This window comes from Dromiciops gliroides, chromosome 5 (assembly GCF_019393635.1).
Source record: "Dromiciops gliroides isolate mDroGli1 chromosome 5, mDroGli1.pri, whole genome shotgun sequence".
NCBI classification, from domain to species: domain Eukaryota; kingdom Metazoa; phylum Chordata; class Mammalia; order Microbiotheria; family Microbiotheriidae; genus Dromiciops; species Dromiciops gliroides.
The window spans coordinates 38,985,074-39,003,625 of record NC_057865.1 but is presented as its reverse complement, the minus strand read 5'-3'; the positions used below and the strand labels follow the sequence as shown (position 1 = coordinate 39,003,625).

General features: G+C 41.6%; 1 protein-coding gene across 1 annotated transcript in view; it reads right to left on the bottom strand.

Moving 5' to 3' along the window:
• Positions 1–18,173, bottom strand: part of ATP2C1 (ATPase secretory pathway Ca2+ transporting 1) — a 124,471-nt gene extending 106,298 nt beyond the window's left edge. The window contains exon 1 of the mRNA XM_043966548.1: positions 17,790–18,173. Within this exon, the coding sequence (XP_043822483.1) occupies positions 17,790–17,897 (108 nt within the window). The 5' untranslated portion in view covers positions 17,898–18,173. The remainder of the gene's footprint in view (positions 1–17,789) is intronic.
• Between the last annotated feature and the right edge of the window lie 379 nt (positions 18,174–18,552).

Sequence of the window (18,552 nt, the reverse complement as noted above, 5' to 3'; positions counted from 1 at the left end):
CCTGGGTTTGAGCCTGATTCTTATGCTACCTACCACATATCCTAAAAGAGATTTTTAAAAAGTTGAATTTGAAATTGAGGTGATATCCATCAATTGGGGAATGGCTGAACAAATTGTGGGATGAGATTGGGATGGAACCCTATTGTGCTGTGGGAAATGATGAGCAGGATGCTGTTGGAAAGGCATGGAGAGACATACAGGAGCTGATGCAAAGTGAAATGTACTGTATACAAAATAACAGCAATATTATAAGATGATCTGCTGCGAATGACTTGCTTATTTTCAGCAATGCAATGATCCAGGACAACTCTGAAGGACTTAGAAAAATGCAATCCATCTCCAGAAAAAGAACTGATGGTATCATTTTTTGTTTGTTTTCTTTCACAGCCTGACTAATGTGGAAATGTTTTGCACAACTGCACATGTATAACTTATATTGAATTGCTTGAGTTCTTAAGTGGGGGGGGGCAGGGAGGGAGGAAGAGAATTTGAAACACAGTTTTAAAAATCGGTATTAAAATCTGTTTTTACATGTAACTCAGAGAAAAAAATTTGAATAAATAAAAATGAATAAATGAATGAATGAAGAAAGAAAGAAGAAACGGAGGAAGGAAGGAAGGAAGGAAGGAAGGAAGGAAGGAAGGAAGGAAGGAAGGAAGGAAGGAAGGAAGGAAGGAAGGAAGGAAGGAAGGAAGGAAGGAAGGAAGGAAGGAAGGAAGGAAGGAAGGAAGGAAGGAAGGAAGGAAGGAAGGAAGGAAGGAAGGAAGGAAGGAAGGAAGGAAGGAAGGAAGGAAGGAAGGAAGGAAGGAAGGAAGGAAGGAAGGAAGGAAGGAAGGAAGGAAGGAAGGAAGGAAGGAAGGAAGGAAGGAAGGAAGGAAGGAAGGAAGGAAGGAAGAACTACCATATGGGGTTGTGGTGAGAAAGGTACTTTGTCAGCCTTAAAAGTGCTATAAAGACGCAAGGCCTTCTGCCACTGTCACCTCCTTCACCCCCATCTCACACAGTGAGGTGGCCCTGTTCCTCACCAAGGCTAACCCACTCCCATTCCATCCCATCCCCTCCCCTCCAACAGATTGCCCCTCTGTCATCCCCACTCTCACTTATTTTCAGTCTCTCCCTCTCTACTTGGTTCCTTCCCCATTGCTTACAAACATGCCCATCACTCCCCCATCCTAGGAAAAAAATCTCACTGGATCCTCCCATTCCTGCTATTGTCCTCCCTCTTTTCTGTCCCCGGGACTAAACTCCTTGACAAGATGCCTATAATAGATGCTTCCCCTTTCTCTCCTCACTCTCTTCTTATCTCCTTACAATCAGGCTTCCGACCAGGTCCCTCCAGAGTTAGCAGTGATCAAATCCAGTGGCCTTTTCTCAAGCCTCACTCTCCTTGCCGTATCTGCAGCTTCCGATGTGGCTCACCCTCTCCTTCCCGCTCTCTTCTCTCTAGGTTTTTTGGGACGTTGCTTTCTTCTGGTTCTCCTACCTCTCTGAACACTCCTGAGGATCCTTCACTGCATCCTCATCTAGGTCACCCCTTTAACCCTCCTCCCTTCTCTTCTCCCTCTGTTTTACTTCACTTGGTGATCTCTGCAGTTCCTGTGGATTCAGTTGCTATCTTTATGCTCACAGTTCTCAAACCTGCCTGTCCTGTCCTGTCCTGTCCTGTCCTGCTCTCTCTGCTGACCCCATATCTCTCATCTCCCAAGTGCCTTTCAGACACCTCATGCCGAATGTCCAAAGACAGAGCTCTGACCTCCCTCCCCCCCACCCCGCCCAAGCCTTCCCCCCTCCTACCTTCCCTATTAGTATAGAGGCCAACCCCATCCCAGTCCCCCAGGCTCACAACATAGGAATGATCCTGGACTCCTCATTCTCTCTCCCCCACATCCAAGGACTTGCCAAGGCCTACCCATTTCATCCCTGCAACCTCTATTGTATGTGCCTCCTTCTCTCTTCTGTCTCAGTCATCCCTTGTCAAGCCCTCATCATCTCATACCTGGATTACTGTAATAACCTGCTGGTGAGTCGGCCTGCCTCAAGTCTCCCCACTCCAATCCCACCTTCATTCAACCAGCAAAGTGATTTTCCTAAAGTACAAGTTTGACCATGTCACTCCCCTATTCAGTAAACTCCAGCGACTTCTTGTCACCTCCATGATCAAATACAGAATGCTCTGAGGCAGCTAGGTGGCACAGTGGATAAAGCACCAGCCCTGGATTCAGAAGCACCTGAGTTCAAATCCAGCCTCAGACACTTGACACTAGCTATGTGACCCTGGGCAAGTCACTTAACCCTCATTGCCCAGCAAAAACCAAAACAAAACCAAAAAAAACCCAAAACTAACAACCAAAATGCTCTCTTTGGCCTAATAGCCCTTTATAATCTAGCTCCCTCTCACCTTCCAGCCTTCTTATGCCTTACTCTCTGAAATGTCATCTTCTATTCAGTGACACTGGCCTAATGGCTGCTCCAGGAGCAAGACACTCTGTTTCTCAGCTCTGGACATTTTCTCTGGCTGTCCGATGGCTGGAATGCAATTCCTCCTCAACTTTGCCTCCCTAGTTTCCTTTAAGTTCCAACTAAAGTGTCACCTTACACAGTAGCCATTTAATAAGTTTGCCTTCAAAAACCCATCACAAGTGGGGGCAGCTAGGTGGTGCAGTGGATAAAGCACCAGCCCTGGATTCAGGAGGACCCGAGTTCAAATCTGGCCTCAGACACTTGACACTTACTACCTGTGTGACCCTGGGCAAGTCACTTAACCTTCATTGCCCTGCCCCCCCCCCAAAAAAATCACCAAAAAATAAAATAAAAAATAAACCCATCACAATTTAAAAAAGAATTTCATCATCCATTTGTAGTGAGTCCCTAACATCACTTTTGTATACGAAGGGCAGCATTGTTTACTCACACTTGCCTACTTTGTATTTGTCTCATGTTATATATTATTGTAATATAAATGTGCTTATTCATTCTCCTACCCCATCCGAACTCCCAGGTCTGCTTTAACTGACTGGCTTTGAATAGAGCTACTCTGAAGGCTTGGTGAAAGCAGCTACAGAAGCCTTGGTGGTCCAAGGCACAAGCCTCCATTGTTCACCATCCATCGTCTACTCTATTAGTCACATGGAGGAAGGAAGGAAGAGTCTACCTCATGTGACCCTGGAGACCCAACCCAATCCCAGAGGCTTCCTGACCACCAATGAAAGGGTTATTTCACATTGTTTGTTGTTCCATTGTTTGTCAAGGCCCTCAGAAATAAGGCATGATAAGGGAGGACTTTCAGATGCTTAATTCTTACACTGACACTTATTCATTTGTTCTTGGCTAGTCTTCCATAAGAAAAATCATGTTCAAGCTGTAGGATCCCTAGATCCCTCCAGTTTGCACTATCCTCCAATGAGAATTTATTTACCTAATTGTTTCCCACCCCCAATTTGATGAACTGGTTTAAAAGGGGAGTGGCTATTTGTATGAGCAACAAATTACTGTAACCGCATTCTGATTAGCTAAACTCGTTTCTTCCCGCTCCGTTCCATCCTACCTTCTACTGCCCCAATAGTTTCCCTCAAGTGCACATCTAAGAGAATCTCCAACTAAAAGAACTCCAGTGGCTTCCTGTTGCCCCTAGAAGAAGCGAGAAATTGCTCTATTTAGCTTTTAAAGTCACACACAGACTAGCTCCAACCTGTCTTTATGGCCTCATTGGGCATTACTCCCCTTTCCCATTCTGCCATCCAATCAAACTGGCCTTCTCTTTGTTTCTCACACAACACACCCCATCTCCCACCTCTGCATCTTTGTCCTGGCTGTCTCATGTCCCTGGAATGCACATTCTCCTTAGCTCCCCCCCAGAGTCCCCCTCTTTTATAAAATGAAGGTCAGGTACCATGAAACCTTAACCAATCCCTCCCAACTGATAGTGCCCCCAAATCACTTTGTATTGAACTACTTTGTATTTACTTGCATTATTCTCTTTATATTTATTCTGCACATATTTATACAGGATGTCTCAAAAAGTCTCAGTGAAATTTTAAGCTATTAAGGCTTAGTAAACCCTGTACTTTAAGCTATTCGAGCTTAAAACTGCCCTAAGACTTTGGGGACACCCTGTATATGTCATTGCCTCTCCTCTTAGAGTGTAATTTTTTTTAACAATAGAGATTATTTCATTGTATGCACTTGTGTTGACAGTGCCTGGCACAAAGTACGTGGTTCATAAATATTTGTCATCGATATTTTCTGGGTTTGAATCAGAAATTTTTCTTCATTTACTTAATTTGCATTATAGAGACTGTATATGTCTGTTTGGTGTACCGTAAGAGGACCTAGAGCTTTGTTTACTGAACCAGAAATGTTTCTTTTTATTATAAATATTCTGATCTTAATCATTATACTTGCATATTAAACTAGGGCAAGGGAGGATATGACAAAGCTATGCTAACACAAGGCTCTGAATATCAGTAGAATTGCTCATCATCTTATTCCTTTAAATATTGGGCATCATTTAATCTCACAATTAAAAGAATTTCTCACTTGCCTTATCAGCCTAGTTAGTGGGCAGTTCAGAAAGGAAAATCCCCAAAGAATAATGCATTTCATCTAATTCTCATAGCTGGTGTGAAAGCTGGTCACTGAGAACAGGTAACAGTATTGCCATTGAAAGAAATAAATACTACAACTTTAATGCTAACTTCCATTTTCTGTATAACACAGAAATTATTGTTCAGCAGCTCTCCAAAAACTAGATTAATGGGGTCAGCTTTGAGTTTGAAAATACATGGGGGGAGGGCAGCTAGGTGGCACAGTGGATAAAGTACCAGCCCTGGATTCAGGAGGACCCGAGTTCAAATCTGACCTCAGACACTTAACACTTAGTAGCTGTGTGACCGTGGGCAAGTCACTTAACCCTCATTGCCTCGCAAAAAAAAAAAAAAAAAGGAGAAGGAAGGAAAGAAAGGAGGAGCAGGAAGAAGGAGGAAGAAAGAAGAAGGAGGAGGAGGAGGAGGAGGAGGAGGAGAAGGAGGAGGAGAAGGAGGAGGAGAAGGAGAAGGAGAAGGAGAAGGAGAAACATGAGGACAAAGAGCTCTCCAAGAAGCAGCGATTCATATTCTAAAAAGTTTTTAGATAAATCATTGGCCCTAGATTCAGGAGGACCCGAGTTCAAATTTGGCCTCAGACACTTGACACCTACTAGCTGTATGACCTTGGGCAAGTCATTTAATCCTCATTGCCCTGCCCCCCCCAAAAGTTTTTAGATAATGCTAATAGCAGAAAGAGCAAAGCTGTAAAAGAGCAAACTGAGCCTTTCAATACAACAGACATGTTCTATCCTAGAAGGAAGTGGGGTAGGTGGTAGCAGTTGGCAGGTTCCTGCCAGAATTTGGAAATAATGGTGGGCCAGGGATTCCTCAGATGAAGTTAGTGCCTGGCACCTGACAGACAGTGAGCACTTAATAAATGCTCCTTCATCAAGAAGGATTCTTGCACAATACCAGTTACCTCAAAATCTGGGAGTTGGAGTTAATTAGAAGAAAAACCAAAAATCCCCATCCCTTTCTCTTTTTCTTCCCTAGCATATTAGTCTATTCACATTTGCTGATGTTAAGGCAGACCAAACATTACAAAGCAAGACAGCTGGTGACACAAGCCATACTTGTGTTCTCACCGTGAAATCAGTCTTTGTTTTCTTATTCCTGGTCAGAATGGCTTGAACAATGCTTCATTGACCAGGTAGTATCAGGCACTTAGCCACACTGGTTAGAAGCAAGAATAATCAGGCCAAAAAAAGAAAAAATGCAATCCTCTTGGTACACTATAAAAACACTCACTCAGTCACTTGATAAATTTGGTACCTTTAAAATTTTTCACTTACAACTTCAGAGGCTACCTGAGTTAGAGAACACTGTGGTGGAGAAAAATGGATGTTGGTAGAATGTTCTTTGGTATCTTCACAGGGCTCTGGTGATGTACGTCATCTTTTAAACCACGTCTATCATTTGGAGCAGTTAGATTGTAAACTCTGCACTCATTTTAAGTGGTACTTACAGATCACGGTCTGTTGGAGGACAAAGAATTGCTATACCTCAGGATTGCCTAGGACATAATTTTAAGAACTACATATTACTTAAATTTAGTGTAGTGTTCACACATTGAACATGGGAATTAGCAAGAGTTTTCTCTTGGGTTAAAAAAAGATCATGCATAGCAAAGATAATGCCCATGTGTGTGTATCACTAAGCAAAATTCCGGAATGACCTGAAAGGCAGTTGGTTATAGCCACTGTAGCTTACTTTATAAAATTATGTCATTACACAAAAAATAAATGAGTTTGCCTGAATTTTTAATTTGAAGAATTTAATCCGAGCTTATGTTTGTTGGAAATTATTGAGACAAAGTTAACAGCAGGGGGGAACAATTCTTTAGGCAGTAGCATGCTCTTTCCCTATATTTGCATGAAAGCACATTAAATGTGCCACAATAATAGAATTATGGCAGGTTCTGTTTAAAGATAATTGTGCCAATCGGCCTCAGTATATACCTATGTTTAAAGAGCATCCACTTGAGCAGTATTTTTATTTGGAAGCACAGATCATTAAGTAAAGACCTTGTCATTTGAGTCTGTCATACATGAATACTGAAAAATAGCCATTTACTGTGGAACAGAATTCAGTAGAGTGCTGGGTCATCTAGTGAGGAAACTTAGGAGGAGGAAGGGAGGAGGGGAGGAGGGAGGGAGGGAGGGAGGAGGAGGGAGGTGAAGGGAGGAAGGGAGGGAGGGAGGTGAAGGGAGGGAGGAGGAGCGCCTCACTCATTGTAAGAGTTTCCTTTAGGAAACATTTCTACAGAGGATCTCTGAATGCAGCATTATGGTTAAACTACTGTACTTGTTTATTTTCATTACAAATGTAACTTGTAATAAGCAAATTAAGTGAAAGAATGCAGAGCAGCTTTTGGGGGAGAAAGTCAAAACATTTTGAATGAGAAGGTATCTTAGGACTCAGCTAGGGGGCAGCTAGGTGGTGCAGCGGATAAAGCACTGGCCCTGGATTCAGGAGGACCTGAGTTCAAATCCGGCCTCAGACACTTGACACTAGCTGTGTGACCCTGGGCAAGTCACTTAACCACAACTGCCTCTGTTTCCTTATCTAAAATGAGAAGGAAATGGCAAACCACTCCAGCATCTTTGCCAAGAAAATTCCAAATGGGATCACAAAGTCAGACAAGATCAACAAAAACAAAAATAAAAAAAGCTTCTGATTCATTGCCAGAGGATTTCTTGTAAAAGTTCTCTTTGCCCTGGTAGGTTATAAAAATGAATCAACAACTGTTTGACTCCTGTTGCCTAGCCTTAGGTTACACTTGACGTTTTAAATTTGCCAATTTGGGAGACAAAGTAAATATTTATATTCAGAAAGTAAACATACTTCTAAGATAAACCTCCCCTGGCCCTCCCTAATATCCTTCTGGACCACTCAGGAATGGCTAAGAAGCCCAAGTTCATAAGCAAACAGAAGAACTGAAAACTATTAGTAATCAAGTGAAAGATTGCTCCAAATGGCAAATAAGAAAAACACAAATGAGAGCATCTCTGAAGCTTCCCATGGCACCCAGCAAATTGGCAAAGATGACCAGAAACACAAATGATCAGTGTTGGTGGGATTGACAGGCACACCAACATCCTAGTGGTGGCTAAGAACTCATTCAAGAAATTAGCAATCATGCTGAGAAAGTGACTAAAATCTCTGTGCCCTTTTGACCTAGAAGGCCCGATGCTGCCAGGGGCCCAAAGCAGAAAGTCACGTCCACATCCATACACCCCCTCCTCCATAAGCACCCCTGGGTGTAGCCAAGAACTGGAAGCAAAGTGCCCAATTGATCGGGGAGTGGCTAAACAGGCAGTGATATCAATGTGAAGGAATAGAATATAAAGGATCCAGGAAAACAGGAGAAGAGTCATTTGAACTCATTCAGAGCAAAATGTTAGTTAGCTATGACTGTTACTAAGAACATCAAATGAAACAATAATGTGTCGTGATAATGCTTGGACCCAGAAAAAAACATTAAGAAATCGCATCACCCTCCCTTTGCTGGGGATAAGGACAACTATGGTTGTGGAATACTGTATTTCAGAAGTGGTGAATGTCACTGAACTGACATTAAAATAAAACACATCTTCCTGCCCACCCCCACCCCCCCCTTTTTTTCTCCATCTTTGTTATAAGGGAAGGCTTTCTGGATGGGGGAAAAGAAAAAGATTTATTCAGGAATGAATATGTTATAAAATTAAAGGCATCAATAATAAAAGGAGCAACTAGGTCACACAGTGGATAGAGTGCCAGGCCTGAAGTCAGAAAGACCTGGTTCAAATTCAGCCTCAGGGGAGCAGCTAGGTGGCACAGTAGATAAAGCACTGGCCTTGGATTCAGGAGGACCGGAGTTCAAATCTGACCTCAGACACTTGACACTTACTAGCTATGTGACCCTGGGCAAGTCACTTAACCCCCATTGCCCTGCAAAAACAAAACACAAAAAAAGAAACAAATTCAGCCTCAGACACTTACTAGGTATGTGACCCTGGGTAAGTCACTTTGCCCTGTTTGCCTCAGTTTCCTAATCTGTAAAAATGAATTGGAAAAGGAAATGTCAACCCACTCCAGTATCTTTGTGATCCCTTTTGGGATTTTCTTAGCAAAGAGTTGCACACAACTGAAAACAACTAAACAATAAAAAGAAATAACGTCTTTGAAAGACACTCCACTGACATATTGCTCCTGAGGATGATCAGGGAAAAAAGGAAAAAAGGAAAGCTTGCACTTTAAACAATAAATCGAGATAAGTCCAAGCTAGAAACCTATTCTCTGTCCCTTCAGGGAGGTACAGGACTGTTTGCCGAGGGTGTGTAAATGTCAACTCCCTTTCCTGGCCAAGTATTAACAAAGAAAAGGTTCCAGGTAAGTTTCTGTTTGAGTGGTGTACTTTGTGGCAAAAAGAGGGTTCTGAATATCAAGAAATCTTTGCCTTACCTGAAAAGTTTCCATAGTTATAATAGAAGAATTAGAAACAGATCCATTCAATTCAGCAGGGTGTGTATCAAGTGCCAACTCTGTGGAATGTGCTTTTGGAGTCAGAGATTAATAGGATCAGAGAGGTACATAAAGTAGGACAAAGATAAATACAAAGAAGAAAGCTGAAGAAAGGGCTATAAGATGTTTAAGGAGGAAGATAATCACTACCAGCTTTTGTTGGGGTAGAAGAGAAGAAAAAAATATGAGAATGCTGGACCTGGAGTCAGGAAAACCCGAGTTCAAATCCTGCTTAAGACACTTAATGACTGTGTGACTCTAGGCTCTGGTTTCCTCATCTGTAAAATGGGGGTAATAATAACACCTACTCCCTAGGGTGTTGTGAGAATAAAATGAGAAGACCAGTAAAGAGTTTTGTAAAACAAAGTGCCGTATAAAATTTTAGCTGCTATTGTCGTCGTCATCACCACTACCATTACCACCACCACCACCACCACCACCAAAGGAAAGGAAAGACTACAGAAAAGGAATCCAGCCTAGGAATGTCAGAAAGTGTGGGCAAAGGAATGGAGAGGATGGGATGAGAATAAGGGATGATGGCTAGTCCACCCTGCCTAGAATATAGATTATGAGAGGTTGTAGTATGAATAAGGCTAGAAGGGTAGATTGAATAAAGGTTGTGGAAGGCCTTGAAAGCCAAAATCAAATTCCTGGTTGAATCTGGAGATTCTGCCCAAACATAGACTGGATGAGGTCTTAGTGAATGACAAGATTGAGAGAATTCAGCAGTGGTGTGAAAAGCCTAAAGGTATAAACTGATTTACACACACACACACACACACACACACACACACACACACACACACACACATACCAGAGAAAGGAGCTTGATTGTCCTCCTCATGGACTCTGCCTTACCTAGGCCACATCTTACTATTTACATTCTCAGAGGACATATTTTAGAAGGAACTTTGTCAAGCAAGAAGCAGAAGGTGATGAAGATGGTTTGGGGATTAGAAACCAGGCTATACAATGAATAGTGAAAGAAACCAGGAATGTTGAATCTAGAGATTTAGGGGAGAACTTGAGATCACAGCAAGGAAGATTTCTGCTCAGCCTAAGGAGAAATGCCTTCATCATTAGAGATGTTAGAATTGAATAGGCGGGGCAGCTAGATGGTACAGTGGATAGAGCACTGGCCCTGGAGTCAGGAGTACCTGAGTTCAAATCAGGCCTCAGACACTTAACACTTACTAGCTGTGTGACCCTGGGCAAGTCACTTAACCCCAATTGCCTCACCAAACAAACAAAAAAAATAGAATTGAATAGGCTGCTTAAATCAGTGAGCACCCTGTCACTGACAGTCTTGTAATCAGGTTCCTCAAGGCTCTCTCCAGTCTGTCTTGCCTACTGCTGCTCAAGTAATTTTTCTTAAGCTCACATCTGACACTTCAAGCCCCATACAGCCTGGTTCCAACCCAATCATTCCAGCCTCCCTCCCCCCAGTACACACAGACTCTAAGATCCAGCTAGATTGACCTTTTCACTCACTCTCACACTCTCCTGACTCTGTACGTCCATGCTTGGAACCACTCCTTTTTCCCTTTCCCTCGCAGGGTAACAGCTTCAGCACCATCTTTTATATGAATTCTTTCCCTATCTCCCCAACTGCTAAATATCTTTCCTATCAAACTAGCTTGTATTTAACTTTTTATATATTTGTATTTATTAACCTTACATTATACGTACATATATACATATACACACACACGTATTTCATGTACATATGGTCACCCCATTAGACTGTAAACTCCCTGAGAGTAAGTATTGTTTCATTTCTTGTACTTCTATCCCCAGCCATAGCATTGTGATAAGTGCCTAGTAGGCACTTAACACTTGTTGGCTGATTAAAATATCAAAGACAACTCTAAGATTTCAAGCCAGTTAGGAAGATGGTGCTATCAGTATAAATAAAAAGGTTAGGGAGAAGGGCTGGCTTGGACATACTAAATTTAAGGCACGAGTAGGATGGCTACTTATCTTGAGAGTAGGTGGAAATCTGAGACCAAAGCAGTGGAGAGTGGTTGGGTCTAGAGATGGAGTTGTGGGAGTCATGGACATATAAGTTATAACTGAAGCCATAGAAGCAGATGTGATGACCAAGAGAGAGACAGGAGAGTGAGAAGAGTATCGTGCAAGGAGTGAAAAGAATGAAGAGCCAGCAAAGGCAGAACCAGAAATGATGGGTGGAAGCTACAAATTTAGGCTTGGTGTCCAGAAAAGCTTCCCAGCAATTACAGCCCTGCAAAAGTGTCATCGAATGGGCTGCCTCAAAAGGTGGTGGATCCCCCTCCTTGGAGGGCTTCAAATAGAGAATGTCTGAGCCCTGGGCATTTATATTACCACGCGTAGTTCAACTAAGATGACTGCTGTCATCCCCTCTATCTCTCAAATCTGTGGTTGTCTGAAGGAAGAAGAAGGAATAGAAAGATAGGAAGAGAATCATGAATGCCTGGCAATGGAAACCTAGAAAAGGAAGGATCAAGGAAGCCAGAATAAACAACTACTTAGAAGATGGGTTTTCCTCCCCTCCTTCTTTTGGGACTCATCTCAGCCAAAGATCCACCTCTCTCCTTGTCCTAGCCATGATGCTGCAATCCGAAGGTCAGAGGGTCTGGGTCACCTTCACTTGAGAAGAGGCTCAAGTAAAATGTTTAGTGCAATAACTAGAGAGGAAAAAAAGAGGGACCAGAGGGGCCACCTTGGAAAACAAATTAAACATCACAAAATACACTGAAATGTCTCAACACTAACACTACCATGTGTCAATGAACATGTACCTATGGTCAGTCAATAAACATTTATTGAGCATCTGTTGTGTGCCAGACACTGGTCTAAGTTCTAGGGATACAAAGAAAGGCAAAAAAATAGTCCCTTCTCTCAAGAAGTTCCCAGTTGAATGGGGAGGGGGAGGGGAAGGGAAGACATAATGTAATATATAGTTTGCATTCATCCTTTTATCAAAGGATTTCCAAACTCTCCACTGTAAATGAAATTCTGTAGATTGTTCGAGCATTGGTCATTAACAATGGGAGCTCCTTGAGAGCTTCATTTCCTCAGCACTTAGTAGGCATTTGGTAAATATTTGTTGACAACACAAATTTTCTGTTTGGTGTGCTTGCTCTACGTTATTTCTTTTCTCACCATAAGACAAGACACTGTACTGACACTTATCTTAAAGAGAGCTGATTATGCTTACTTTGGTGCTAAATTCTTTCATGCTAAAATCTAAACATCACCCTCAAAATTGGACATACAATTTTCCACTAATTAAATGAACACTAGCCTGTTTCCAACTCCTTCAGAGAAACAGCTGGTGGTGCAGTGGGTAGAGCATTAGACTTGGAATCAGGAAGACCCCAGTTCAAATCCAGCCTCAGACACTTACTAGCTGTGTACCCCTGGGCAATCTCCCAGGATTTAGCACTTAGTATAAATGCCAATTCTCTTCCCTTCCTTCAATGCCCTGCTTTGAGAGTCTGAGATTCCACCATCTCAATTATTTGTTTCTCAGCACTGCTTCTAGACCAGATTGCCTGATAGCCTATATCAAAGCATTTTGTCAATTACCAGGTAACTCAGATTTCATGTAAGTTCTCAAACACAACTCAAGGGAGTTATGGAAAGTGACTGGATGTTGCTGATGGCCTTTTATTTGGTCCACAGCTCCTTTTTGGTCTTTCTTCCAAACTAGGAAGTGGCTGTAATCCCTCCAACAAATATTTCTGTGTTTCATGTAACATATTCAATAGTAGCAGCTTTAGTGTTCGGTTGCACATCTTGTTCATCATTTACTGATCATTGTTGGTTATATTCAGTTACTCTGGTTCTTGGATAGGAGAGTAATCCTCTCCTCTGCTTTCTGTTCATAGGGTTATTTTTCTATTGTCCCTAAGTTAACAGATGCTTTTTTTTTCCTTTTCACAAGTACAAAAGTATAAGAAAACTGACAAGATTTCCCCTGGGAAATGATTGATCAGCCAGGCCACATTTGAATTATTAAAACAGCTCTTTTTACAGGATTTATCCCGAGTATCAGCTGCCTGTTAAGCTCAGCTGAGGGGCTTCTTTCCTTCTCTCCCTTGGCTATCATATCATGATATATTCTATTTCCATTCAGGGAACTCAGAAAATTCATCTGAAAGAACTCTAGATTCCAGACCTGTCTCTCCCAGGAACTCATTTCTAAATGCAGCGAGGCCAAATAGGTTATTTGTCAAATGAGAAAGTTGGGTCATCTCAAAAATTTCTTTCCAGCTCTTAAATTTTATAATTTTTTGTTAAAGGCAACCACCCCCATTGCACTCGGGGATTCCTGTCTATGACTTTTTTAAACATATAAGTCACGTTTACATTATTAAACATCTCAGACTCATGTCTGGGGAGTCTTCCACCTTTTACAATATTGGAAGGGGTAGATATTTCTGCCAGAGACTTGGTTCAAAAAAGCTTTCTCCACTCACCTGCCCTGAAGTCTGAAATTCCTTTAGATTAAGACATTGGGTAACCTCTTTTGTTCCCTGGGACAATGTTTCCTTTGTGCTAAGTGGCAGAGAGGACACTAAAAGTACCTTTCAGGGGGAGATGGAGAATAGTGTGAAACAGTCTCAGTATTAAGACACAGAGTAGCTGGGGTCAGGATTTAATCAAAGGCTACTCTTAATTTCATGGCACAAAGGAGAGATCTCTGTTAATTATTGATTGAAGCTGTTAGCTGTTGAGTTATTTCAGTCATGTCTGACTCTGTGACCCCATTTGGGATTTTCTTGGCAAAGATACTAGAGTGGTTTGCCATGTCCTTCTCCAGCTCCTTTTACAGATGAGGAAACTGAGGCGAATAGGGTTAAACGACTTGCCCAGGGTCACACAGCTGGTCATATCCTCCTGACTCCAGGCCCAGCATTCTATCCACTGTGCCAGCTAGCTGATTGAAGAGTAGTATAAAAAGTCTCAACTATATTATCAATCTTCAAGACCATCCAACAACTCATTCACTTTACCTAACAGAGCTGAACTGTGATTCATATATTAGCAAACACTAGCACAGCATGTGGCGCATAGTAGGTGTTTAATAAATGTTGTTTTAAAAAAAGTCAAATAGCCTCTAAACAACACCGCCATGTGTGCAAGTCTAGTATCCATATAACTAAGGCAATCCATAAAAAGGTGAGAGACCAACAGGACAGAATTAGTCAAGGACACCTTGTGGAAGGGGTGATTCTTGAGATGGGCTTTGATGGAAGTGTACGCTTTGGAGATAGAGGGAAGGAAGAGGATCTATATGGGCAAAGGTAGGAAAAAGCAACATATGTGGCAGCCAAACTTGGCACTCCCTTTCTCTCCGCCAGACTCTTAGGATTAAGGGAAAGGCAGATATTTAGCAAGCAGGTACTATATGTAGAACATCATATGAACTTCTGGGAGAGATAAGAAACTCAAATAAGCTGCAGTCTCTGCCCTCTGGATGTTTACCATCTGGTGAGGTACAAGGACATAATTCAGACACAGTATCTGGGATTTAAAATAATCTATGGCCCAGGTATCAGAGAAGTGCCTAAAAAGTGTTTAGAGATTCCCAGGGAAAATAGGGCGATTACAGATATGGTGGCGCGGGTGGGGCAGAAAATCAGCAAGGGCAGTCTTTGAATTGGTAAGAATTCAACGACTGCACATATATAAATTATATCGAATTGCTTGATTTCTTAGGAAGGGGCAGGGAAGGGGGGAGGAAGAAAATTTGGAACACAAAGTTTAAAAAAAAAAAAAAAAAGATTTCAACAGGCCAGGAGGGGAGGGAGGATATCTCAGGCAGAGGGAACAGAAAAAACAAACTACTCCTTCCCCAGGTTATTCTCTACGTTTACCTACTTAATGAAATGAATCAGGTGCCATCATTTATCCTAACAGCTTAGTAATGAAGACCAGAGCAAGCATCTGCAGCTCCTACTATGCGTCAGGCACTTTGCAGGTGTGAGCTCATTTGATCCTCACAACTCCGTGAAATAAACGCTGTTATGTCATCCATTCGTAGTTGAGGAAACTGAAGCTTAAGAGACTTGCCCAGGGATACCCAGCTCTATTCACACCACCTGGGTGACTAGTGCATCATGGACAAGTCATTTCTAGAAATGCTTTCCCTCTACAGGATTTATTCCAACAGGTATTTCTTAAACACCCTGGTGACAGACTGTGTATGTAAGCATAGTCTGAGGACCAGCCTAGCTAAGTTTGAAGCTGTTAACCATTAGGCTGACCACAAAGTGATGACCATCAAAGCAATTCTCCATTAACCAGCTATGAAATGATTAGGGGGATTCTTTTTTTTTTTTTTTTTTTTTTTGGTGAGGCAATTGGGGTTAAGTGACTTGCCCAGGGTCACACAGCTAGTAAGTGTTAAGTGTCTGAGGCTGGATTTGAACTCAGGTCCTCCTGAATCCAGGGCCAGTGCTCTATCCACTGTGCCACCTAGCTGCCCAATTAGGGGGATTCTAATGAGTGTTAGAGAGAATATTCAAATCAAAAGTTAAAAATCCTTGAAATATTATATAATTATAATTGAATTATGCATGGCATTTCGAAAAGTTATACAATGAGCATTTGTGTGTGCTTTTCACACACTGAGCTTGACTTCTCCATTAGATAAGATCCTCAGAAAGAGGGCAACAATGCCCTTTTGCTTCCTTTGTAATTTCCCACAGCATTTGAAACAGATTGTCCAGGAGATGATCAATGTATGAAATTCTTAAGCTAAGGATCAAGTTTTGCTTACTCATGGAAGAACAGACAAGTGGAAGTCAACCAGTTGGAGGATTCCACTATTGTGTGCTTTGAGGCGCAATCCTTCTTGCTATACACACACACACACACACACACACACACACACACACACACACAGAATGACTACACAGCTTTTCCATATTTTAGTTCTTTTAAGAAAGCACATGCCAAAATTTGGAAATGGAGAAGTGTCTAGTTATTCGAAACACATTGCTTCATCAAGTGATGAACCAAATCCTTTCCTTTTCCATTCCAGTTTAATTTTTAACTAGCGTAGAAAAAACAGAAAAGGAATAGCACAAAACAAGCCATGTCCTCTCAAACAGGAATAATTATTTTTGTGTTCCACATGATATACGCCAGAATTTTTTGGTGCAACACCTTATTAGAGAGGATGTATTTTTTTTGTCTGTTGACCTTTCCTTTTGTTAGTATTTTTTGGCATCCACACACAATATTTTCAAAGACAGGCATTGAAAATCAACAGAATAGGAGATTTTGGAAGCCTTATTAAAAGTATCACCCACATACGATGTATGGACCTGGCTGGTGAACACATTAAAAACAAAAACAAAAAACCCAAACCTGAAAAGTCAGATGTGGTGAATGGCAAAGCTATCCGCTTCTTTCCATAGTTCTTTTCTACACTTATCTACTTATTTAAATGAATCAGGTACCATCATTTATTCCAGCTATTTAGTACAACGAATAAAAGCAATTTCTACATATGCCCTTTCTTTCCACTCAGTTCAGCCAGTGTTTATTCAATGCCTATTGGAATTCAGACACTGTGCTCAAACTGGTGATTGCCTCAAGCAACATAATAAATTTAAGGTTTTGAAATTAAGTGACTATCTACTGCAACAATTATTTTTTAAATGCTTATGATGCTCTAAAGCTATATAGCCTGTATATTATAGCTATATATTAAAAGATAAAGAGCTACATGGAGTATAGCTTTAGAGTAGTATAGCTATGCACTAAAAATGTCCTGACTTGGGAAAAAGAAAGAGAGTTAGCTAATTTTTCTTTGCCTAAAAGACTGCTTCCTCCCTATCTGGCTGGTCTCACACAAGGGCAAATGCTTCCTTCTGATTGGTCTTCAGAGGCAGTTGGCCTGTTTGAAGCTTTTCCCTATCTAGCTGCACACATTTATCTCCCAGTATTTGAAGCTTCAATCTTTTTGTTGTTCAGTTGTTTCAGTTGTGTCTGACTCTTCATGACCTCATTTGGGGTTTTCTTGGCAAAGATACTTGGGGCAGCTAGGTGGTGCAGTGGATAAAGCACTGGCCCTGGAGTCAGGAGTTCAAATTTGACCTCAGACACTTGACAATTATTAGCTGTATGACCCTGGGCAAGCCCTCATTGCCCCCCTCTCCAAAATGCAAAGATACTGAAGTAGTTTGCTATAAGGCAAATAGGGTTAAGTGACTCTCCCAGGGTCACATAGCTAGCAAGTCTGAGACCGAATTTGAACTCAGCTCTTCCTGACTCCACCCTATCCAGGTAGCTGCAATATTAAGACAGCATTACTTCTTCACTACTAAGACAGTATTATTTATGCATATACAGTCACTTCTGAGACTCCAAATATTCAAGTAAAATAAAATGGTGACGTTTTCAAAAATAGACGAGAACACTAAATAACTGAATATCAGAGAAGCCAGAATTTAACTTTGGCTGAAAACCAGTAAAGAACAAGCAGCATATTCCGTGCTAGGCCCTGAAGAAAAGCTTCATTGGCCAATTGCTGATTTCTAACCCAACCTCATAGCAAAACTTCTGCCATCCATCTTTCAGATACCAAGTGTTTCAATCCCAGTAACTCCTTATGGCTTTGTAATTCTAATCTAAAACATCTCTATTCCCGGGCAGAGACTATCCTGATTCAGTAAGGTTAGCTTTCAAGACAATTAAAAAACATACCTTTTCTTCAGTTTTCTCATTTCCCACCATTGGCAAATTTCTCCTAATTGCTTGTAGAGGATACTTTACAAAATAGGTAAAGCTAGATTGCGCAAGTCCATTTTCCATCGTGATTGAAGCAAGACGACTCTTACCAGCGCACTGTGGTTTCAGGAATGGCAAAGTTTCCCAAAGACCAGTTCAAACACTGAAACCGGCGCTCCCTGAATCCCCCACCTCCTAGCAAACAAAAGCACTTTCCCTGAGGCTCGACACTTCTCCTTCTGTAATACTGTGGTGAAGAGAAGATCAAATGCGAAATCCACAAAGTGACCAGTGTCAGGATATTGGAAGAACAACACGAGGTGGAAGAAAGTTAGGGCATGCAGATTGCCAGTGGTGAATGTGACAGTCCTATTTTGAGCAAGAGCATTCTGTTACAAGCTATATTAACGTTAGATAGAGGATGACTTTCCACACCCACAGGCTCCCATGTGGTTTAATCTCAATTCCTCTGACAGCTTTTCTAGCTCTTAAGGAGACAAGAAACCTACTCCCCCCCCTCCCTACTTGCTCTTAATCGCTGATCTCCCCACCCCCACACACATACATACACTAAGATACACTCATTATCACACCAGGTCTAAATTGTTGATCCAATCTTGACAATTATTTCAGACGAGTTGGGCTGTGTGTTTGTGTGTGTGTGTGTGTGTGTGTGTGTGTTTAAGATTACCATATCATTCTTCATTGTGATCAAGCTACTCAGTGTCATCACTGAAAG